Source organism: Zonotrichia albicollis, chromosome 15, assembly GCF_047830755.1.
Source record: "Zonotrichia albicollis isolate bZonAlb1 chromosome 15, bZonAlb1.hap1, whole genome shotgun sequence".
In the NCBI taxonomy this organism is placed as follows: Eukaryota; Metazoa; Chordata; class Aves; order Passeriformes; family Passerellidae; genus Zonotrichia; species Zonotrichia albicollis.
This window is the reverse complement of record NC_133833.1, coordinates 9,597,450-9,620,682: the sequence shown is the minus strand read 5'-3', so window position 1 is coordinate 9,620,682 and position 23,233 is coordinate 9,597,450. Positions and strand designations below refer to the sequence as shown.

The 23,233-nt window shown below is 46.2% G+C and overlaps 2 protein-coding genes across 7 annotated transcripts in view; one reads left to right on the top strand and one right to left on the bottom strand.

The window, feature by feature from the left end:
- Window positions 1–12,055, top strand: part of TCF7 (transcription factor 7) — a 72,038-nt gene extending 59,983 nt beyond the window's left edge. For 4 of the 6 annotated variants that reach the window (XM_074552246.1, XM_074552247.1, XM_074552248.1 and 1 more), the window contains 6 exons: window positions 83–193; window positions 410–572; window positions 883–990; window positions 3,104–3,152; window positions 4,679–4,751; window positions 8,613–12,055. In XM_074552246.1, coding sequence (XP_074408347.1) covers window positions 83–193; window positions 410–572; window positions 883–990; window positions 3,104–3,152; window positions 4,679–4,751; window positions 8,613–8,904 — 796 coding nt within the window. In that variant the 3' untranslated portion in view covers window positions 8,905–12,055. The remainder of the gene's footprint in view (window positions 1–82; window positions 194–409; window positions 573–882; window positions 991–3,103; window positions 3,153–4,678; window positions 4,752–8,612) is intronic. The other 2 variants (XM_074552250.1, XM_074552251.1) reach the window with 1 other exon arrangement.
- Window positions 12,056–13,774: 1,719 nt separating this feature from the next.
- Window positions 13,775–22,975, bottom strand: SKP1 (S-phase kinase associated protein 1). Its single transcript, XM_005483589.4, has 6 exons — window positions 22,816–22,975; window positions 20,153–20,249; window positions 17,870–17,943; window positions 16,604–16,747; window positions 15,803–15,943; window positions 13,775–15,036 (listed from the first exon to the last, which is right to left on the bottom strand). The coding sequence occupies exons 2-6, from the start codon at window positions 20,247–20,249 to the stop codon at window positions 15,001–15,003; spliced, it is 492 nt and encodes a 163-aa protein (XP_005483646.1). The 5' UTR covers window positions 22,816–22,975; the 3' UTR covers window positions 13,775–15,000.
- Window positions 22,976–23,233: the final 258 nt, after the last annotated feature.

Here is a 23,233-nt window from a genome sequence, read left to right as displayed (position 1 = left end):
CGGCCTGGCACAGCCCTCCTGGCACAGCTCACCCCCTCTCTGTTGCAGCCCCCTGGCACAGCTCACCTGCTCTCTGTTGCAGGTTCACTCACCCTCTGATGCTGGGCTCTGGCATGCACACCACCGGCATCCCGCACCCCGCTATCGTGCCCCACTCCGGCAAGCAAGAGATGGAGCACTACGACAGAAACATGTGAGTAGGAAGTGCTGGCTCAGCAGCAGCAGCTCCTCAGCACCCATTCCATCTGTCACTCTCAGTTCTCACAGAGGGGGAGGATGGATGGACACTGAGCTGTGCATCTGAGGAGCAAATCTCAGCCCCCCCCACACCTGCTCATGCTGTTGGGTTGTTTGGGGTCGAGTCTTCTGCTGGCTCTGATGCTGAAACCCCCTCTTTTGTCCCACCAAGGAAACCTCAGCCAGAACCAAAGAGAGAGAAGGAAGCCAAGAAGCCCACTATTAAGAAGCCCCTGAATGCTTTCATGTTGTATATGAAAGAAATGCGGGCGAAAGTCATCGCTGAGTGCACCCTGAAGGAGAGTGCTGCCATCAACCAGATCTTGGGCAGGAGGGTAAGAGCTCATGGGGCCACTGTCATCACCTGGTGCCACATCCCTGTCCCTTACAGCTGCTGTTAAGTACATAACAAGCATCTGCTCTTATTCCACAGACACAGGGGCTGGGTATGCCCTGAGGTGGGGTGGTAGTGGTGGGCAGGGCTGGCAGGGGACAGCAGGGCTGGCAGGGGACAGCGGGGCTGGGCTGGCAGGGGACAGCGGGGCAGGGCTGGCAGGGGACAGCAGGGCTGGGCTGGCAGGGGACAGAGGAACTGGGCTGGCAGGGGGCAGCAGGGCCATGTTTCAGTTCTGTTTGTCCCTGCAGTGGCACGCGCTGTCCCGGGAGGAACAGGCCAAGTACTACGAACTGGCTCGCAAGGAACGGCAGCTCCACATGCAGCTCTACCCCGGCTGGTCTGCCAGAGACAACTATGTGAGTGCCCCCTGAGTGCCCCCTTCCTGGAAATGCCATTCCTGGCAGCATAAGAGCCATAGAAATTCACATTTCAGTAGTATTTTGAACACCTTATTGCCTGTCTAAAGGATGAATGATGCAGCCCCCAGCAACCATAAGCATTTATTTTCCTATTGTCCAAGCAAATACAAATAGAAAGGAAGAGAAGGTTTTAAGTGCTGTGGATATATCTTTGGAAATGTAGTTTTTTGGAGGCAAACAGCTCTGTGCATCTTGGACAGCAGCTGATGTATCTGTGAGTGTGGTGAGGCCCTGGCACAGGTTGCCTAGAGAAGCTGTGGCTGCCCCATCCCTGGAAGTGTTCAAGCTGGACAGGGATTGGAGCAACCTGGGGTAGTGGAAAGTCTCCCTGCTCATGTCAGGGGGTTGGAGCAGGTTGTCTTTGAGGGCCCTTTCAATCCAAATAATTCTATGATTCTGTGATTTAAAATAGTGGCTCTTTTTGTAGGGGGCCTTTTCTTGTGACTTTCACAGCTGTTTTGATATTACATGCCTAACAAGCTCATCAGTGAACTGAAGCAAAGCACACATAAATCTTCAGATGTCTGTCCATCCACACATCTCCATCATTTCCCTCAGACACTTTCTTACCCCTGGGAACTGCACAGTGAGTGCCCGTCCTTCCCACACTCACTCCAGCCCTCCTTCCAGAATAACAGAACTCCACCAAGGTCAAGAAAACACCTGAAAACAGACCCAAACCACCCCAAACTCCCCCCAGAAACAGAGGGCAGAGGTGATGGGAATCCCCCAGCCCACATTTTGATGGACACACATCTGGAGAGCATCAGCATTGCTGAGAGCATGGCACCATCTTCCTCCAAGGCCAAGCACATCCTCCATGGAAATCCCAGTCCTGTATCATCTTCATCTGGTTCCTTGGGGAACCAGGGCTGGTTCCTTTCTCCAGAAGATAGATGGTGGACTCCAAAAGTGCACATTGGTGCTCCCAGCACTGTGAACCAGCTGGTTTGGGTGTTGTGCTTGTTGGAAGAGATGCTTCTCTCTCTGAAGTTGAGCAGGGATGAGGAGGAGGAGGAGGAATGTAGGTCACTGGTGCAGCACGTGATGCAGAAATCAGGCAGGAAATACAGCTGCTCCCCCTCTGAAGGAAAAGCTCACCACAGCTCAGAGCTTTCCACCTTCACTCAAACCACAAGAAGTCATATAAAAAGTCACAGGTCAAAGGCAGCCCTGGGAGCTGCCTGTGCCACACAGTCAGATTTGCTTCCGTGCTGCTGTGCCCTCATTAATCAGCTCTCTAGGGGCAAGGGGAGGTGCTGCATCTTGTGAATCAGAGAGGCAGTTTGGGGATAAAATAGGACTTTTTTATTACTGAAAAAAGAATGAAAGGTGGGTCCAGAACTACAAAAGTACTGAAATAGATTAGTATTATTTAAAAATAAATTTCTGAGGATTTCCTAAAACTTTCTTTTCCATTTGGAACCAGGGAATATCAACAACCAGGGTGCTGTAGTTTCAGTTTGGGTATAAGGCACCGCATTAAAGCATGTTTTGGAAATAGGGAAGGTTCTAAAATGGACAAGTGCTTTTTAGAAACAAAAGGAACAGGAATAAGAATATGACAGAGCATCAGCTATTGATCATATTCTCTCCATTGCATGCAGCAAATCTCGTTTAATTCTGTTGATCTCACTCAAAGTGCTGAGCCAAACTGCCCGTGATGCTGGATCTGGGGGTATTGGAAATGAAGGTTAATCCCTGAGAAAAGGCACAAGCCCAGAAGGAATTTGTGCTGTGCAGAAGCCATAGCAAGTGCCCAAAAACACTTTGGGTTTGGGTTTCACTTTGAGAGTTCCTCCTGAGTTTCTTCTTAGGAATGTTGGAATGGAATGAGGGAAAAGGAAGGGACACCCTCATGGATAAACCTCAGTAGTCCCTTTGCAGCCTTTTCCAGCTCATCTGCTCCTGGAATGGGCTGAACCAGCAGCACCATGGCTCTTACCTGGGAGGCAGCAGCCATCCCCAGCACCCAGTCCAGCCCAAAAACCCTGCACAGCACCCTTGGTTTTCTGGAGCACAGGTAACAGCCTTTCCTTTGATTTCCTAGGGGAAAAAGAAGAGACGAACACGGGAAAAGCAGCAAGATTCCAGCTCAGGTAAGTGCCTGCAGCTTGGCAGCTGTTCCTGCTCAGATGGGAGAATCCAAAGCAGTTGTTGTGTTTTACCATGTTTTCTTTTATTCTCTGGAGCTTAACTAGAGAAATACACACTCATTATTTTTTTAAGCCATGGTAAATTAACATTTCTGTGAGTTTTTAATAGACATGTTTGATTAAGAACATGGGTAGCACGTGAAAACTGAAAAGACTGGATTTTGGCAAACGCATAATAATTTCATATAAACTATCACTAAACTTTATTGAAAACATCCAAGGTGAATGTCCCCATCAGAGCTACAGATGATATTAACTAAAGAAAACTCCTTTCAAATACATCCATATTGTGTGTGGGATGAAATGTAGTGGCAGGACTGAAGATCATTCATGGGACTACTCCAGCTTTGGTTGTCATTTCAAAGTAATGTAGAGTTGAAGCAAAGTCATACTAAACCCCACCTCCCTGTACCACCCTGCCATTGGAAAAGGCCCTATTGACAGATTTCAGCTGGTCACAGGTCCATTCCCATCATCCAAGGCTATTCATGTGCTGATTGCTAAAGTATTTCTGCCATAGCAGGAATAAATATTATCTGTACCAATAAATATTAGTTTAAAAGGGAGTCATTATCAAGAGATGTGTCCCAGTAATACCTTCAGTTTAATTAACACTGTGGATCTCATTCAGTGCCGAGTTTGATAAGAAGAATACCAGGTTTTAGGCCTTTATGTAGAGTGCATTGTATATTTTTATATAACCATAGATATGTCTTGTCTTTGTGATACAAAAATTATAATTTCACCTGTTACAGATGGAAAACCAACTACTGGTTGTACACAAGGAGACTTTCATTGATGGTGGTTAAAGAGAGAGGCTGAATGCAGCACAGAAATGTGCTGTTAATCTCATTCACAACACCAGAGAAAAACACGATGTGCCTGAAAGCAAACAGGGCTTCACCCTAATGAGTCCTGTAATTATACAGCACAACAGCAGCGTTTTAGGGCAGGCCGTGGAGAGCAAGTTTTCCATTAAAACTAGAAGGGGTGTGATGGGGGCAGAGTGGAATAGCTGGGCCAGGTGTCCGTGGTGCTAACTCTGCTTTCAGCCTGCTTTTGCAACGTTTCCTCCTCTTCTCTCGGTGCGCAGCCCGGTGGTGTCTGCTGGAAGGGCAGGGAGCCGGCAAGGATGCAGATACAGGAGCCGGGCATTGCCTCGGGATTTGGCAGCTTTTCCAGACTTAAGAAATTGGAAGAGCTGTGAATTTCCCCGTAATTGCCCACGCTTCTCAAAGCTGTTTCCCAAACCACCTCCAGCTGCCAGCAGTGATCACTGATATTTACCTAACGATCACTTTCTTCCAGGTGGTGCCAGCGCCATTCTGTAGCAGAAAATAATGGGATTGTAGTGTGTTAGTCATGTGTCACAGTGGCTAAAATGATGTTGCCTCTTTTCTTCCTCGTGCTCCTCCTCCTCTTTGTGCCTCTGCCTTGCCCATTCTCGCCGCGCATGCTTCTGTGTTCAGATCCTGCCTCTCCTAAGAAATGCAGAGCTCGCTTTGGCCTCAACCAACAAACGGACTGGTGCGGCCCGTGCAGGTGTGTATGGCATCTCCTCCTCGCTGCTGGGTGTTCCTGGGACAGGGGTTCAGCTCCAGGTGTCCCCCTGCAGCCATCCCAGCACCAGCAGGGGCTGCTCTGTCCCGGCAGGGATGAGCTGTGCTCTGGGCATCCTCAGTTTTCTGAGCTGCAGGGACAGGCTGTACTCTGGGGTTTTTATCCCTCCAGGGGCAGTGTTGGTTTAGTGCTGTACATATTCCTCAGCTGATAGACTTCCCTGGTCTTAAAACTTATTTCCAGGATGGAGACCTCTGTGACCCTTACATGAGGCTTTTTTTCCTCCATTAGTGCTTTCCAGTTGCATTAGTGGCACCCTAGGGCCAGCAAGTGAGGGTTTAATGGGGTTTTTTCCTATTTATACTAGGTTAACCATGTATTTCAAGATCCATCTCTTCCTGAGCCTTAAATTTTGCAGTACATGTCGTGGGTGCGTGGGACAGCCTCAAGCAGCAAAACAGAGCAGTGCTGTGCTCCTCGGGCTCCCAGAGATGGATCTGGTCAAGAAATAGTAAAGTTCACATCAGCCAAGTGCTGCTGGGCTCAGAGGGGCTGCAAAGGCAGGCAGGCAAAGAAAGCTCCTGGGAGCTCTGGATCTAGGTGCCAGAGCAGAGAGAGACTCCAGCTTAGACATCTGCAATTTGCAGTTTTGCACCAATGCATGAGGAAAAAGGTGGAAGTAAAGTACTGGTTGATGTGTTCACTTCATCTTGAAGTGACTAAAATCATTTAGTTGCCCCATACCTTGCTGCACCCCAAGCTCCAGTCCCTGTGGCTGTCCCCTCCTGCACCTCAGCGTGCCACAACAGCAGAGCTCCCTTTCTGCACTTCCCTGGGATGTGTCATCAAGCACCATTTTTAATTGATCAAGAATCCAGGCAGAGCTCCCTTAGTGTCTCATTAACACCTGAATGCCAGAGGGGGCTGCTGGAGTGCCCTGTGCCCCCTGCAGCTGTGCTGCCAGGCTGAGTGCCCCACTCTGCCACGGACACTCCTTCCCCCTTCCCTCTGCCTCCATTCCAGCTCTGAGCTCAGCTTCTCCTCTGCACGGCTTCCTGATTAACACAGCCTGCTGGAGTGCCTGGGCACCTTGGCATGCTCTTCTGTGTGCCCCTGTAACCCAGCCCTGGCCAGCCAGAGCTGCTCTGCAATTCTGTACTAACTGTGCTGCTGCCACTCGGGGCTCCTGCCCAACGGGCCCTGCTCACCTGTGCACAACAACCTCCCCAGGAGGATCTCCCCTCCATGGGAGAGGTTAACTGGCTAAGACTGGGTGTTCCTGTTCACACTCCTCCCCCACAGCCTGGACAAACACTCCAGGGTGCTGTAGTTTCCAAAGTGAGAAGGATAAGTTCCCCTGAAGAGAGAGGGATAACACCCACCTCTGTAACACCCACCTCAGCATAACCCATGGACTGGGCCATTATCAGCAGTCTGTAGTATCACATGTTTTTTCCCCCTGTAACTTTAAATCCAATGAATCAATGGGCACATTCCTGTAATCTTAAACATTGAAACTCTATCCTGCAGCTGCTCCCAAGATGTCTCTGGGAAACACAGCTCATCCTCAGCTTGTCTCTGGGGAATTACTGCCCATGGAAAATACCCTGGAGTTAAATAATTCGTGTTCCCTATTGCATTAATTGGGTCAGCAGGGCTAACACGGCACTGACAGCAGTAACAGCACTGCTCTTGTTCACTTCCAATGCAAGTCATGTTTGATACTGGACTAGTTAATGCTCATCCTCACAGTTTGGTTTTTCATTAGGCAGATCAAAGACAGCTGTGTGCCCACATTAGCAAGTTCTCCATTGGATCTATTTTCCTCAGCTGAGACAGTGAGGCAGGAGCTGGCTGGGAGATGTTCTTTCACCTGTTCTAGCTGTAAAGGCTCCAGCAGAGGAATTGTCCCTTCGGTACTGTTAAGGTGACATCTTGAGAGCTCTTTTGTTTGAGGATCTATTCTGAGGTGCTCAAGGACCCAAGGCGGATGACATGAGGGATTTGTCACATGGAGAGAAGGAAAACCAGCTCAACAAACAGTGAAGACAAGATAGTGTGAGGAACTGAATCTGGACAACCAGGGGTAGTTAAAACAGTCTGGATGTACAAGGTGACACCTGGAACTCAGGATAAATACTGAACAGAATTGCCACAGGATGTGAAGGAATCATGGCCAAACCCAGCTACAGCAAGAATGATGTGTGACTTGTATTTTTGATACCCTCAAATGATAACATACAAACATGTGGGGAACCTGAGTGTTTCTTCCAGGAGGGATTAAAGGATGCTGGTCCCTGCTCCCTAAGGCAGGTGCTGCTGCCTTAGGGACCTTCCCAGTCCCAGCAGATTTCTTGCTGGAAGAGCAGGGCTGGGGAGGAGCGCTGCCCCCAATGGGTAAAAACCTTGTCCTGTAAAAACCCCTTTGGGTCAGTAAAGGCATCCCCAGCTGATGAGCTCTGTCACACTCCACAGAATGGGAGCATGGAACTGAGCCTGTCACCACTGCAGGGCCATTCTGCCAGTCTCTGTCCCTGGTGTCTGCCCATGTTGCATTTTGTACCTGCACTCCACATCCCAAGGGGAGGTCACTTCCCAAGGGGAGGTCACTTCCCAAGGGGAGGTCACAGCCAACATTCCACTCCAGGATCCCCATGGGCTGAAGTGTCATTGGTAGCTCTGCCAGGGCTGATTTTCCTTCAGCTCAGTGAGCAGGTTCAAAGTGATCTGCCCTCCAAGGAGCAACAAGTCCTCTGAAGGCCTCAGGACTGTTCCAGTTTTCAAAGCAGGACCTCAGACACCCTCAGACCATCTCCCTCCAGCCAATCCCCGGCCATTTCCTTCCCTTTTCCTGAATGGTAGCTGAGCACATTTCTGCCCAGCTGTATCACTGGGTTGTCCTTGGAGGTGGGGAGGAATGGGAAGTACACTCACATGCAGAGATAACTCAGAGCAGAAGAGCTGAGAGCTAGGGCCAGGCTGGATGGTACTTGGAGCAACCTCTGGTCTAGTGCAAGGTGTCCCTGCCCATGATGGGGAGGCTGAAATGGGATGAGCATTAAAGTCCCTTCCAAACCCAAACCAGTCTGTGGTTCTAAGTAGATGATACTGTGCACAAGGCTAGGAAAGTGCTGGGAAATGAACTCTTGGAACCTTCAGATTTTGGGATGAGAAAAGCCAAGACTGGTGTGAGGAGCATTGTCCAAGCAGAGCACAGCCTGGGGCTGCCAAGCACAGTGGTGCTGATGTGCCGTGTGACAGCAGTGCACACCACTGTCCCGTGCTGCATGGGCTCTGTGGCAGCTCAGGAGGGGATCCATGAGGAATGCTTTAATCCTAAACTTGTGAGAGCCAGGCACCCACACAGAATCCAAGCACTTGGGGTGGTGGCTGGTGAGGAATGACCTTATAGGTTGGATTTTTATTATTCTTTTAATTTTTTTTTTAATTTTTTGGGTATTCATTATTATTAATATAATTATTTTTAAATGTATTCTTTCACTTTTTTATTATTATTTTTCTTTCATGGCTTTGATAATTATTAATTGGGGGGGCGCTTTTTTCTTTTTTTTCTTCCTTTTTTTTTCTTTTTTTTTTTGTGTTTTCATTTTTATCACGACATTTTGTTGTCTATTCCTGTTTCAATTCATACCTTCCTCCTCCTCCTCCTCCTCTCCCTTGGCGGCCGAGCCCCTCCCCGCGGGCGCCGCTCCCGGCCCGCTGGCGCCGCCTGGCGGTGTCCCCGCAGCGCTGCAGCGCCGCCCCGGCCCCGCGGGGAGCAGGGGGCGGCGGGGCTGCCGGGACCCTCCCGTTACTCACACAGACCTCTCTCTGCTGTTCCAGGAGGAAAAAGAAGTGCATTCGGTACTTACAAGGAGAAGGACGCTGTGCCAGCCCAGTTTCTTCCGATGGAAGTGCTATAGACTCCCCTCCATCCCCACCGGACGCACTCCGATGCATCCCCTCCGCCTTCCCGTCAGAGCAGCTCGCAGCCCCCGCCGACCCCGCGCACCGCGACCAGCCCGACCCCTGCCCCGTGTCCGCGCACCTCCCGCCCGCCTCCGGCCCCTCCAGACCCGGCGCCCGGCGCTCCTCGGCGCCCCCCGCCTACAGCCGCGCCTCCTCGGGGACATAGTCCCTGCCTGCCCCCGGACGAGGACCAGAGGCACAGCCAAATCCCCATCTCACTGTAAAACATGCAAAGTTTGGCCACGGGATGACTTAAGGATGATGGAAAACTCATTTGGTTGGGGTTATTTTGGAGGGGAGGGATGATAAAGATAGAAAAGCAATTAAAAAAAAAAAGGTAAAAAATAAGTACTTGCCAAAAGTTAAAGTGCTGATGAGTAAACAAGCCTTTTGTCCCTGCCCTGTGATGCTTTTTTTTGTTTGTTTGGGGGTTTGTTTTGGTTTCTTTTTTACTGTATTATCTCCAAGCGTGGCAGAGAGCAGAGCCACATCCCCAGCTTGCTGCTGTAGGTGGTAGGTGCTGTCAGTCTAACCCTGGCTTCCACTCCCTGCCCTCCGAGCTGCTTCGAAGTGTAGTCACTCACAGATCTCCCACAGCCCTTACACCAAGGAGCTGGAAAAGCTGGAATAGGAGAATTTTTTTAAAAGCCCAGATGTCTGAAAAGGAAACTAAGCGATACCAGTGTTCTGATCTGACAGGGTGAAACAGAAATTAAATATTTAAAGCAATGAGGTGAATTTTTTGAACTTCTTGTTTGAGAACAGGAAGATGTTTGCAGGCAACAGGTCCCATTCCATGGTTGTACAGCAAGGCAGAGGAAAAGGGAGCATCAGCCAGGCAAAGGAGCACGGACTGGCTGCTGGAAGGGCTGCTGGTTGCTCAGGACACTGGGCAGGTGCAGCATCTGTCCTCTGCAGATGTCAGAGGGATGGTCAGAAATCCCACCAGACAGACTGCCCACAGCCTCACAAATCAGTCTGTTGCTTTTGTAGGCTCTGATCGAGCTCTGCACGTGCACAGCAGCGAGCAGGGCAGGGCATGTGGGAGCCAGCAGCCCCAGGATGTCACTGGCCCAGGGCACAGACCCACACTGGCCCAGCAGGTCCCTCAGGGGGAGGTGTGAGCTCTCCTGGCAGCACAGCAGCACTCACTGCCCCGCTCTGTAGGCATCTGTCTGTACATACCCTCGGTGACATAAGAACCCTCTTTGTCATGATTCAGTGTAGAACTTTTTAAAAAACCTTATTCTAGCTTTTTCTAAAAGATTCTCCCTCCACCCCAATGATGATGCCAAATGTTCATGTATTCTCTCCAGCTTTAAAATGTTTACCAGTTTCTGGTACTGTATTTATATTTTGAGTTTGATAAACAAAAAACACTGTGGATGGATTATGATCTCCATGAACTGATGTAAATCCCAAATAATTCCAAGTTCTGGATTTGCTTCAGGTTTACAGTCTTCTCAGAGACCACAGTCTAGTCCAGTGCAGACTTTTTTTCCTGTTTGAAAGAAATCTATTCCAGACTGCTGAAGAGAAAAATGACACCACACAGAGGTAGAGGGGGCACTATTTTTTTCCTACTTGATAGATGGGTTTTGGAGTACTGAATACAAATTATGTAGTAATATTATTGTAGAACTGCAAGAAATTTAAGATGACCTTTATAATGTACAAACTATTTTTATATTTTTTCTTAATGCAAAAACACAAACCATAATTTTTTACATTGGATTAAACGTAACTTTTTAACCAACTTTATGCCTCAAAGATTTAAAAATTAAAAAAAAAAAAAAAGCCAAACCTAACTAGTCTGTAGAGCAGCTTTGGCTTTAGTCCCTTTATTTAGATGGTTTTGCTTCTAGTAGTGTAGATTTTTCATTTCTGGTTTTAGTTTTGAAGATTTAAACCTGTTTCTTTGTTCCTCTCCTGTTTAAATGTAACTTCAGAAGCACTGACAGAAAGCTATGTGCACAAACCTGACAAGTTTGCAAAGAGTCATTTTGAAGTTTGAATCATTTTAACCCTTGGAGAAGTAGCATTACCCGATCCAATGCGAACTGTACACTTTTGTACTGACTGCACTCAGAGGGTTAATTACATAGCACTAGATCAATATGCAATCTGCTCATTTTAAATTATTTTAGCAAGCTTAGCCAACAGCATGTTCTGGTGCTGAACAGAGGAACTCAGTAGACTTGCCAGACCTGATATGATCTCTTTAATCATATGATTTTCAAACAAAAGAAACAGCTTTAAAAATGGTTGTGTCTCAGCTCATCATTTGTCACTCTGAGACCCTCTGCTGTAAGGTGCTCTAAGTGTCACCTCCTGGAAACACCAGAGATGACAGAGCAGCCACCACAGCCTGGTGTGCCCCATCCTGGGTGTAAGGCTGGTGCAACTCAATACCCAACTGCTACTGCATGGTTGGATGACAGATGGAACTTAGCAGCAAAGCAAAGGCAGGTAGAAAAGGCAGATGTGTCTAAATAACACCAGAGGAAATTTCAGGGCAAGTCCTGATCAGTATTAAACTGGCCCAGGCACCCCTGGGACCTCCACCCGCCTATTTCAAGGCTCCTCTGGCCCCTCCATGGGGTGGAGTCCCTGCCTGGACCAGCAAAAGGCTCTCCTGCATTACAGCCTCCTCTCACCACTGTAATCCCACTGATTCCTGCCAAAGCTCCTCAGTGACAGCGAGCACCCCCTCTCCAGGAGCCCCTGCCTGTGCCCCTGTGGCACAGCAGCATTTCCAGAGCCCCAGAGCTGGAGCAGTCACACTCAGCACTGTGTGCTCTGCTCTACACATACAGGCCAGAGCTCACCCCGTGCTTCCACTGCTGCAGGATAAACTCACAACACCCACCTGTGATAAACTGCACCCAGTTTATACTGGGGAAACTGAGAAAATGTCATTATTTCTATTCCAAAACACAGAAAAGATACTGTTTGGCCACTCCTTTCCAAGACGAAACAGCATGACTGACTTCTGTTCCATGGCCCCATGGCTGATAACCAATGCCAAAACCAAGTTATTCATACCAAAAAGGGTGTCTTTCAAACTGCCATATGAAGTGTTGCTATTTTGTGTTAATACTCTTTTTTAATAAAAGGAAGACTTTGCCCTGAAGTTTTTATCTCAACAAGAATTTTTTTTTTAGTTCTTTTACAGCAGTTTTAACTCTTCTTGAAATACATATTTGAATTCCTGGAATCAGTCTGAATGTAGAAGTCATGGAAGTACCACTTCATTAAATCAAGTAAAACCACTGTATGTATGTAGCAGGGATAAATGTTTTGCAGCTGTACCTTCATTTGTCCAATGACTATCCATCATTTGTTGTAATTTTTTTACTTCACTGAGTTTGTATTTTTTGGCTTTTATGTTCAAAGTATGTTTATAGCTTTATAAATAAAGTAATTGCCAGACTGGCTGCTCAAAAGAGGCCACTGGAAGTTATAATGCTATCAAGCTCTCAAGTAACTATTTCTTAGCATTCAAGAGGATTCCTGCTTGCTTTTGTTTTTTCCCTTCAGCATTTGTATGTTTGAATAGTTTTTAGAATAACTGCCAATAACCTTCAATGGGTAAGACTGAAATACTGAGCCAAGGGTCCAAAGAAAATACTTTTTTCCTACAATTCCTACTGACACCCAGCCTTGCTTCTCCCTACCCCCACAGTCAATCCCTTGAAAAGCCTGATCCCTGATCATGCACTGACTTAAAAAAAAAATAGGAAAAAAAAAAGCAGCTTTAATACAAGTTAAACAACACCAGAAAGTTTAGCAGTTGGAATCAGTCTCAGAGCACACAGCCAGTGCCCGTTAGAGCAGCAAGGAGCAGGTTCAGCTGAAGCACAGAACACAGGCAGCAGCCACAGGACAGCCCAAACCCTCAGCACCTCCCCAGTGTCCTTCTCTACAGCTCAGCACTAGTATTACTGGAGTGGGTAAGACAACTGAGAGATTCACAAAACCAGGCTTTTCCTGCTGACATCCCTGCCAGGCAGCTACAGAACCTGAATGTGGCTGAAGTCTGAGTCACTACTGCAGGGGAATGTCAATTAGAGCAAGTAAGTTTATGCAATCCTGACTACCAAGGCCAGTGAGAGAATTACAGATCTGACAGAGCACACCATGCCTTGAGCACACAGAGCAGCCCTCCTGCACCTCCACACAGGTGCCTCAGTGCCAAGAGCCACGTGTCACAACCTGGGGCTCCAGCACAGGCTCCAGCCCTGCACACCTGCCCAGCACAGCTCAGCCTTGGGCCAGCTGCTCTCACAGGTACCAGCTTTAATCCCACGTGTGGTTATGCAGGCACAGCACAGCTGGAGCAGTGCAATGAGGAAGATAAACTGTCTTTGTCCCTCCCTCACCCTGAAGCAGCATGAGGCATCCTGCAAGGCTGACAAACATTGACAATGGGCTTGTGACAAGCACCCAAAGGAATTTACACAGGCTGCTGCCACCAAGCACAATTACACCAGGCTTCTGAATGTTAACTACAAACAGCCACAGAAAGGACATTTTCCATCACATTTTCCTCTAGTAGCACTTCTAAACTGAGCTGCATTGTTTGCAATGCAGGCTGCTGGAAAGGCTTCAGCATGTCCAAGTGCAGCAGTGCAGTATTTTATGCCCACTGACAGTGTCTAATACACCCAATATAATGCACAGCAACACAAAGGCAGGCCCCACAACCTCCTGAGAAACCAGATGTGAGGAGCAGTTCTACCCAAAGCATGGGTTTCAATGCTGCTTTAGAGCAAATTCTGAATGCTTTCATAATGGTTACATCCAAACTGTAGGCAATCTTGGTAAGCCATCAAAAAGTCTCTCTGGATATTTATCCATAACCCAACTTCATCTCAAAGTTGCCCACTGTCTGACTGGTACCCTGCATTAGTCCCTTACAAACTTGACATCTGTTTTGTTTCAATTAACCACTGCCTCAGTGCTATTATTTCTACACTCAGTAACAAATGACAGTAAAACTGTCTAGTTCCAAATAACTAGAACCATTTGCAAACCAAAGTTTAAAAGCCCTTTATTAATTCAGAAGTGAAACACCAATATTTCAAGTGAGATAAGTATGTTTATTAAGGTTCATTCTACTCTAAGGTTTATACAGAGAATGGAATGCAATACAAGCTAAGAGCACACCTCAAAGATCTACCACACAACCATCCCCTACTCCCTATAAGGGAACTGTAAAAAAAAAAAATAAATCAGAAAACCAGTTACTGTTCAACTAGTTGCAAGTGGCTTTGTCCAAAGAAGTTAAGCTTGATATTGCATTAGCTTTGTATGCAATAATTAAGTCTCTACAAGCTGAAGTATCACATACAGAGGCAAAAGATTTCCTGTGGACACAGGAAACCATGTTTCCAAGAGCTACATCACAAGGGTCTTTAAAACTGCCTAAAAACCAGCCACTAATGGCATGCACAGGTCAATAATATTAACTTTGGTAATGTCAGTCATTTTTGGTCAAATCTGGATTCCACTTTAAACAGTAATATGTATAAAAACACACCCATCCTGTGCACAAAGCAACACACTTTATTTGCTATCACCTAGAGGCAGGTCTTCAAGACATGGCTGAAGTATTCAAATTTAACTGTCAGGAGCTTGTTTAGTTCTAAATCACATTTTCACTAGTCTATAAGGCAAGACTAAAAGGACAAGAAAGTGGTCAAATATTTAATTTTTTTTAAATGCAGGACAAGAACCATCTTGAAAATTATATAGCTTTAAGTAACACTTAACTTTTTCCACAATGCTTTTGTAAGAAATCCAGTAACTTTTTTATATTATCTAGTTCCCCAAGAGAGATTCTAGTTTGTTTTTCTTTCTGAAGTTATCAATACCCTGTAAATACATGTGTTTTGCTCTTCTTGAGGAAGAAGTTATAGATGTTTTTATTTACAACAGAGTCAATCCTTAGCACTACATCTGGACTTCAACAGTTTAAAAGTGTAATGAAAATGACAACCTTAAGTGCTACTTCCCATACAGAATCCACACTTAGTTCAGTTTTATTCATTGCAAAGTAAAAAGACATCCAATTACACTAGTAAAAACTCAGAGATCTAGATCTGTACTCAAAAAAACACTACACATGCAAAGGGAACAACATCCTGCTAACACAACTTCATTTGCTGCTGCATTTGTCTAATATTAACAATTATGAACAGGGCAGTGCAACTAGTATTTGGAACAATCCTTACAGTGTTCGAGTGTCAGGCACAAAACTTCACTTCTCTTCACACCACTGGTTCTCTTTACGTACCTGCAAGAGCAGTTAACTGTCAGTATGTGGCAGTGACATTCTAAGCCTTTGGCTGTAAATACCCATTCAGGATTATTTACTGCACAGAGACAAACTTGAAGCAGCTTTAGTTTTTCACACAGATTTTGCAATTGTAAAATCCGTCTTCCAAACTGGCCTGTTTATCAGTGTAAGCCTGGTTTTTCATGCCTAGGTTTGATCAAATCTGAAATTTTCCAACCAAGAAAAGCAAATGGACTACCTGGAGTCTAAGCTGTTTATAACATAAACATAGCATTGAAAAATACCCTCAAAAATCTACAACTCACTGCCCTGTACTGAAACCAGGCATCATGTTCTGCTTTCTCCCCAACTCTGCCATTTTGCAGTTGGTTTGCTGGTCATGTTTTAAGATCAATGAGTTTGTTACTTAGAGAAGCCAAACTTACCTCTCCAGCCACATGCAGCAATACACCTTCAGCATTCCCATGATAGCCCCAAACCAACAAACTAAGACTGCCACACACAATCCTACCTGCTTTCTTATTAAACATGCTAGAGTTAGAAAAATCAGTATATCTTGTTTTGACCTTTACAGGTAATGGGCTGCAAGCATGGTAGACACCAAAATGTCTTCTGCTAGCAGCACCCCAATTATGAGGAGTTGATGCATTAGTTTACATTGATTGGTAACAAGTTTGCTGCATCACAAATTGAGTTATGAAGCAGCACACAGTAATTCAGCACCAACAGCCATCTAAATTATAATTTAACCCAGACCAAGTACCTGTGCTTCTTCCTCTTCAGTGAAGTCATTCTTAATATTGAATGTCTTGCGAATTTCTTCTGGAGTTTTACCCTTGATCATGTTTGCCACTGTCTTGCATGTGACATCCAGCAAACCTTTGATGTCCAAATAATTTGCAGCCTGTGAAAGAGTTTTCAGATTTAAAGCCTCCATATCAATATTCTGTATCATTAGATGCACTACAGAAGTTTACACCGAAATTTTAGAATACTGTGTGCAAACAGATCATCCCCACTTTGAGAAGCTCCTAGCTAAAACCTTCAGGACAGTACCTAAAACTTGCTTGCCAAATAGAAGGTAGTCATTTGTACCATGAAAAACACTCCTCCTGCTCCACCCTTAACAAATAGCTTTCAGAAGTCTGCAAACATCCAAGATCTTCAGTGTTGCAGTACTGTTAACCAGCCAAGGCAGGTAATGTTGGCTCACAGCTCCATACACAGTACAAATTTAACAGTCAAAGTCAGATTTTCATTTTTATACAGATCTCCAGAACTCTGTAACTAGCAATAAGCCCTCAACTTGGACTTGAGAGCAACAATAAAAGACAGTGCTATTTAGTAAAGTATTTTGATTGATGAGCAAGTATAGCATATATACTAACATTAGGCTAAAAGCACTCCAACATGCTCACCAATTTCAGCCAATACTCACCAGAACCACCTGCCCTCCCCACATCCCCCCTTTCCAATGAAGAAGTAACTCAAGAAGCATAAAGGCTTTATTTCTCAGGTGCATAACTTCACAGGCACAGGCTTTGCCCTTCTTGAGGACACTCACCAGGATAAGTTCAAAAAGTGTTCCTTGGTCTACTTTCAGAAACTCTTGATCCCACACAGGGATGTCATCTGTTCTCTTCTCTTTGTTCTCATCATCCTCAGGAGGAGGTGGATCATCCTTGTGATGGGTGCACCACTGAATCACCTAATTACGGTTTTGATATTAAAGTTTTATCCAAGTGATTCTTCCATGAAACTCCAACTATAACTTAACTTCATTTTGGAATAAATTAGAACAATAGATCCCAAATCCCAGAATACAACAGCTTTCAGAAATCCCAAATGATTTAGTAGCATGTAAATTAATTAATCTTAAAAGCCAGCAGCTGGTGCTATGAAGTTATAGGTCCCTGTGCTAACATATATGGGCTGTACAAAGAAAACTTAATCCTCATTTTGCTGTATTTAATGTGTTTGCAGAAACATACTTTGTATTAAGCAGACACTGCACAGGGAAAGAGAGGAGAGTGGTAACAGCTACCAGCAGGTCACATTCACCCCAGTACAAAGTTCAGCCAGCAAGTTTGCCATTATTAGTGTTCATTTGGGGTTTGTTTTGTTGGGTTTTTTTTAGTTTGGGAACATGCAATCTCATGACCCAGACATAGAAAAGAAGCAGGGATCTACTGCAAGCAAACTCCTGTTCCATTTCACCAACCCAAGAGACTTCACAAATTTAAGTTATTTATGTGTCTGTTCACTGGGAAACAATTCCTAACCCTATATTTACCCCAAAACAGGCACAGTGGTCTGGTGCTTACTTTGGCACTATTTGAAAGCATAAAGAATCTTGGACACCACACAACTACAACTTTCTCCCTTAACCCAATGACCATGGTCTGTTAATGAATTTAACACCACACAGTGTCCCTTAAGCACTGTCAGTGTCAGTCACTCTCACCACTGCCTGCCCCTTAATCCTTTCTCCAAACATTTGCATCTCATGAACAGCCACCTCAGTTCACAGAATCCAATTAAAGCCAGTGCTTTAACACCATGAAATGCCAGTGTGCAGAGATGCCCAGCACCACTTCCTCAGGAAGCCTGTCTGCCTTACAGCTGCTGTTCCAGGTCACCCCTGCACACACCTGCCTCAGCCCACACACCCACCTGCCTCAGCCCACACACTCACGTTCATGCACCTTGATTTGGTTAAGTTTGTAGTACATAAAAAATATTTTCTAACTAGTAGTTCATAATACCCAACTCCAAGATGAATTTTACATTTCTTTACTGCCATGGAGCACAACAGCTTTCACCATCTTACCTTTTTTAAGATGGCTGCATTAACATTTGGAAGAGGGACTGGGTCATCATCACCTTCATCATCCATTCCCAAATCTAAAATGGAAAAGACAACTGAGCAATTGGCAGACAAAAGCATTTACTGAACTGGGATGCTTCATCAGTTCTTCACTATTTTGACAACACTGAGGTTGAAGATTGGTAACAAAGGACCTCTAAACTGCGAGGTAAGGAGCTTTTGGAAGGCTGTGTGGAGCTATGGCTGTACCAAGCAGAGGTTAAGTGGCTGATAAGGCTGCCTCACCAAATGACAGTATGTACACACCATCAGCTAAGCTGTCACTTGCTAACTCAGTGCTTTGAATCTGAACTCAGATGCTGAACAATCTGACAAACATTTGTGTATTTTTACCACTTACACAGTTTCAACACACAAGTTCTAACTTGAGGGCTCCCATTCCATTAATGACTAAATAAGAATTCAATCTACTGTGGTAAACAGACACAGCATCTTGTCCTCTGCATGAGCAGGAAATACTGTAGCCACACAAGTGCTGCTCCCAGGCTCTGAATCACTCATATTGATCCTGTACCAGCTGAAGAAGTTCACATGGTAAGACAGCAGCACAAATCCTTCCATCAAAAAAAAAAGCATTTATAAAGCATGTTTCCAACACTCCTTGTTTTAAAAGTTTAAAAATCTCCAGAGAGATTTGGATTTGTCCCCTTGATATGACCAAGGAATCAATGTAAAAAGAAGGAGAAAAAGATAATTAAAGTTTCAGCTTGATACACAGAACAAACACCACATTAGCCATCTTTGATTAAAGAATGTGCTTTTTTTATTACCCAAATGCTAACAGTTGGATGACACCCTAGCTGTCAAAGACATCTTGGAATGAGTTATGTAACTGACTAACAATGCAGACCTTCACTCATTACATGCACAGATGAGCCAATTCTACATCACCAAGGAACCAAATTTTCAAGAACATACGACCATCATCACGCCTCAAATCTGTACGTGATAAATTCATGTACTTCTGTATTTAGACAAGTCTGCTACTGCTGCTATCAGTGGGATGCTAATTAACATTGCTTTTCTGTTTGAAATTACTCCACAGATTCAGAACTGAAACACTGCCATTAAAAGATACTGAAATAATTCAAGCAATATCTGAACTTCAGTCAACTCTGACTGACTTGTCACCATCACCTCTGAACCAGCAATTTTATCTGTTAGCAGAAAATTGATATTTCAATGGTGGTCCCACGGTGCTCAGTACAACCCAAACTTTCAGCTCCTCCTCTCTCAGCTGCAGCACCCAACACACAAAACATTACCTGATGCTCAGCCAGCTGCACTGAAAATGCCTTTCACCTGTGCTAGCAGACTGGTTCTCTCCCAGGTTAGAAAGGGGCAAGTTTATGGTGCCCAGCTTACACACTTCCCATGAATAACTTCCCTCTATCTCCAACACTGGCACAACTCCTGTAGGAGAAAACTGAGAATTGTGCACCCTAATGCATTCCATTTCCTGTTTGTGCTGCCAGCCATGTTCAACAGCATCTTATTAACAGAATAGAAGCATTCAATGCCTGACATTCAATCTTATTTTTACTGTTCTCATAAGGTGTTACAACCAAACATTTACATGCAAGAGCATAATATTAACTACATGTACAGAAATAATTGTTCCTAAGTTAATTCATGAATACATCCAGAAACTAGGAAAAGGCACCAGTAAACAATGAGGATCTGCACTGGCGGGATCAGACAGTTTGCTCTGTATCCCAGCCATCTGGCACATTTCCCCTCCCCCGCCACGAGTTCTTTTGTTTCAAATTTATGTCAGCAGGAGATCAGACCTAAGTATTTATCCCAAATAATTTACCAGCATTCACAACTCACAATACAGGTTTAACTTCAGCTCTTTATTGCATTGATTTAGTATCTCCCACTCCATACAAGTGATATTTACCTTCTAAGACTGGTTTGTGCAATTAAATAAACTGAAGTTTTAAATATTATTAATGTTCTGTTTGCTTAACTCTCACAAAACTGAAGCAGACTGTAGGCAAGGCAGTGGGCTGCTTGTATTTTACTGCCCTCCCTACAAGTGCTCTTAACCAGGGCTTTTTCCAAGAGCACATCCACCCTGAGCAGTTTCAGCTACAGCAGAGTTACAGCTGTTTCAGGCAGGAGACAGAAGCTGCTCCATAGGCCTGGGAATCCTTTTTCAGCACAGCACCAGCTTGTTTCAGTTCCTGTGCAAGAGGCTTCCTCAGGGTCTCACACTCTTACCTTCCAGCATGGTCTTTATAGTCACAGACTGCTTTGCAATTTCCACATCAACTTCAAAGATTTCTCCATCTGAGCTCTGCAGTTTAATTGAAGGCATCTACAAGAGAAGGACAGTTATTTCCACACAATGTTCAGATGTTACATGTTCAGCTGACTCAAAGATGTGCATCACCTTTACTGCTGAAATTGTTTCTTCCCAACAGCAGACAGCCCAGTGCTACTTAAGGTGCACTCAGATTATTCACTCCTTGAATCAACAGCTCTAAATTCATTAATCCTCATGTTCAAGAAACAAGGATTGACTGAAGTCTAACACAAACTCATTTCTTTTTTTAACTTGAAAGCATAAAACACAGAGATTAGTCAATAGTGCTTTTTTTTTCCAGTATCACACAACAGCTATCTTTCTCTTGAACAAAACTTCAACACTTCCAAAACACCACTTGCCTTCAAATCCAAACAAGTGCCACTCACTTCAACTGCTCAAACAATGTCAGATCTCAACAGCAGCTTTCAAATTACAGCCTCTGGAACAGAATCATTACACTGAGGTTGGGAGGAATTCCTCTAGATGGGCCAGTCCAGCCTCCCTTGCTCCAAACAGAGTTAAACAGACCAGGTTACTCAGGATCAAAGGCTTTCCTCCAGAAAAGTGTTTGGTTTTCTGAGGAGATTAAAAAGCAATAAACTCCTACAAGGAAGGCCTTCAGCACTCACTACTGCCCTTGCAAAGCAGGAAGCAAGACCAGTACTTTGTTAGCATCTGAGACAACCATGCATTTTAACAAAATTCCTGAAACAAACTGTAGTAAGACCTACAGTAAACAGGCAGCAGGCTTGAAAGATGTCATTAGCAAAAACACCATCAAATTCTACAAAAAAGCATCATTCCAGATATGTAACAACTGAAACCCAGAAGTGAAGCACATGACACAGCACCAGGCAATTACAACCTCTGGCTGACACTACACATGCAGACTGTGGGGTGTCAGTGCACTTGAGCCAGCCGAAGGACAATATAAACACAACTGTCTGGCCACATAAAATTTATAAATTTGTTCTCAACCAGCTAGTAGGATGTGTTGTAAGTTCCTTTACCACACAAAATATTTGTCAGCAGCAAACCATTGCAACAGTTTCCTTTCTTTTTGGTCCTCCAGTTACCTGCTTCAGGATCACTGAAGCATGTGTTTGCACAGCCTGCAACTACTGTGAACAGCTCTGGGAACAAAGAATTTCAAATGCAATTAAACTGCCAACCAAACCAAACTTACCGGCTGCACACACCAGTGCCCCACAGTAGTACCTGAGCTATCAACAGTTAATTAACTGGACCACTCGAAGCAAACTTGCATTGCCTCTTTCTGAAAGCTCAGGGCTCTGTGTGGCTGAGCCTGACAGCCCCGTGCAAACCTCGGCCAACACGTGTTATTGAGCAGCCCCCACCAGCGCCGAGTCCTCATTGCTTTAATTTCCATTTGGCAGGGAGCAGGCAGTTAATGTTTACACAGCAACGTAACCCTATATGACAGTGCTACTTCTAATTAAGATGGGTGTTCTGGAGGAACACAGTCATGACTATTCCAAAGGTACAAGTGTGTGCATATATATAAATATATATATATATATACACACACACACACAGAGAATCTGGGCTACAGCACAGCTCTGCGTTAGCAGTTTGAATGATGTTTGGGAAAAGTGCTGTAGGCACACATTTTAAATTTAATGCATCTGTTTTTGCAGTGACTGCCTGGGAGCACTCCAGAACAAACCCAGCTCCATCGGCAGCCTCCCCGAGCCTGATCTTACATAATGCTGCACAGCAGAGCCAGGCAGGGATGCTGCCTCAGCCAGGGGAGCCCCAGCAAGGATATTCCCCTCCTATCAGCCAAAGCTGCTTATTTATAACAACACCTTCATTTATTGCTGAAACAAGTAGAATGAAGTTAAACTACTGCCTTGTCATTGACAACACATCAGAATTTCATCGATTTTTTTTTTTTAACACCACTGAACTCGATTTCCTAGAAAACAAGAAAAAAACAGAACTAATTTTTAGCAAGCTGCAGTACGGCTCCGGCAGGTGACAGTCCCTGGGCAGCAGCACCACTGGGTGACTAAGCAAACCAGTCCTAAAAGCTTTATTTGACAACAGCAACAACAGGCTGAGAGCCGAGCTCAAGCCAAACCTGAATTACAGCAGTAATTTACTCGGCTAAGCCTGAAACGTCGAGCTCAGCCACCTCCAGCCGCGCCTCCCAGCGCCATTCCGGGTGGATGCCCGCCGCTTCCCCCCCGCTCCCGGTAACCAGGAGCCAGGTAACGAACCCGCACCTGAGGCGCGGCCTCACGGGGGCGGGGAGGGGGAGGCACAGCCGCCCAGGGGAGGCTCGGTCTGCTCCGAGGCTTCGCTCACCGCCCCCGCGGGCAGCGCTGCCCACGCCGCCCCCGCGGGAGCTCCATCCCCGCACGGCGCGGGCCCAGCGCACCCCGGGCGCTCCATCCCCGCACGGCGCAGGAGCGCTCATCTTTCCGCCCGCCCCAGCCCCCGCCATCACCCCACGGCCTGCCGACCCTCCGTCCGCGGCAGAGCCGGGCCCACCGCGCCCGCACAGCTTCCAGCGCTGCCCCCGCGCCCCCCCGGCCCGCTCGGGCCTCACCGTGAGGCGGCGGCGGCTCCGCGGACGGACCGTGAGGAGGCGGTGGCGGCGCTCGGGCCCGACTGCGGCGGCGCTCTTATAGCGAGCGGGGGAGGGGGGAAGGACCCGCCTCCCGCCGCCTCGCAACGCCCGGGCTGCCCGCCGCGAACGCCTGAGCAAAACACCGCACCGCGGCTCCCGAACGGCGAAATCCGGTACTCGCGCTGCCTTCCGTGAGGTGCGGAGCGGGGAGCGGAGCCGAAAGGGGTTCGACGGGAAGGTGCCGCCGATGGAGGGTTTTTCAGGCAGCGACGGAGCCGCGCCAGAAGCCGCACAATAGAGAGGCCAAGGCCCCTCCCCGCGGGCTGAGGGAGCGTGCCCGGCGGGTCCGGCCCGGCCCTGAGGGCACCGCGGGTATCCCGGGGTGGCGGGGCCGGGG

What these genes read in the sequence shown, in the direction of transcription:
- SKP1 (XM_005483589.4), bottom strand. Translation starts at nt 20,249, where the DNA reads ATGCCTTCAATTAAACTGCAGAGCTCAGATGGAGAAATCTTTGAAGTT. An exon ending in ATGCAGCCATCTTAAAAAAG is followed by an intron (nt 16,748 to 17,869) that starts GTAAGATGGTGA and finishes AACCGTAATTAG; the next exon opens with GTGATTCAGTGGTGCACCCA. An exon ending in CTGAAGAGGAAGAAGCACAG is followed by an intron (nt 15,037 to 15,802) that starts GTACTTGGTCTG and finishes CTGCTCTTGCAG; the next exon opens with GTACGTAAAGAGAACCAGTG.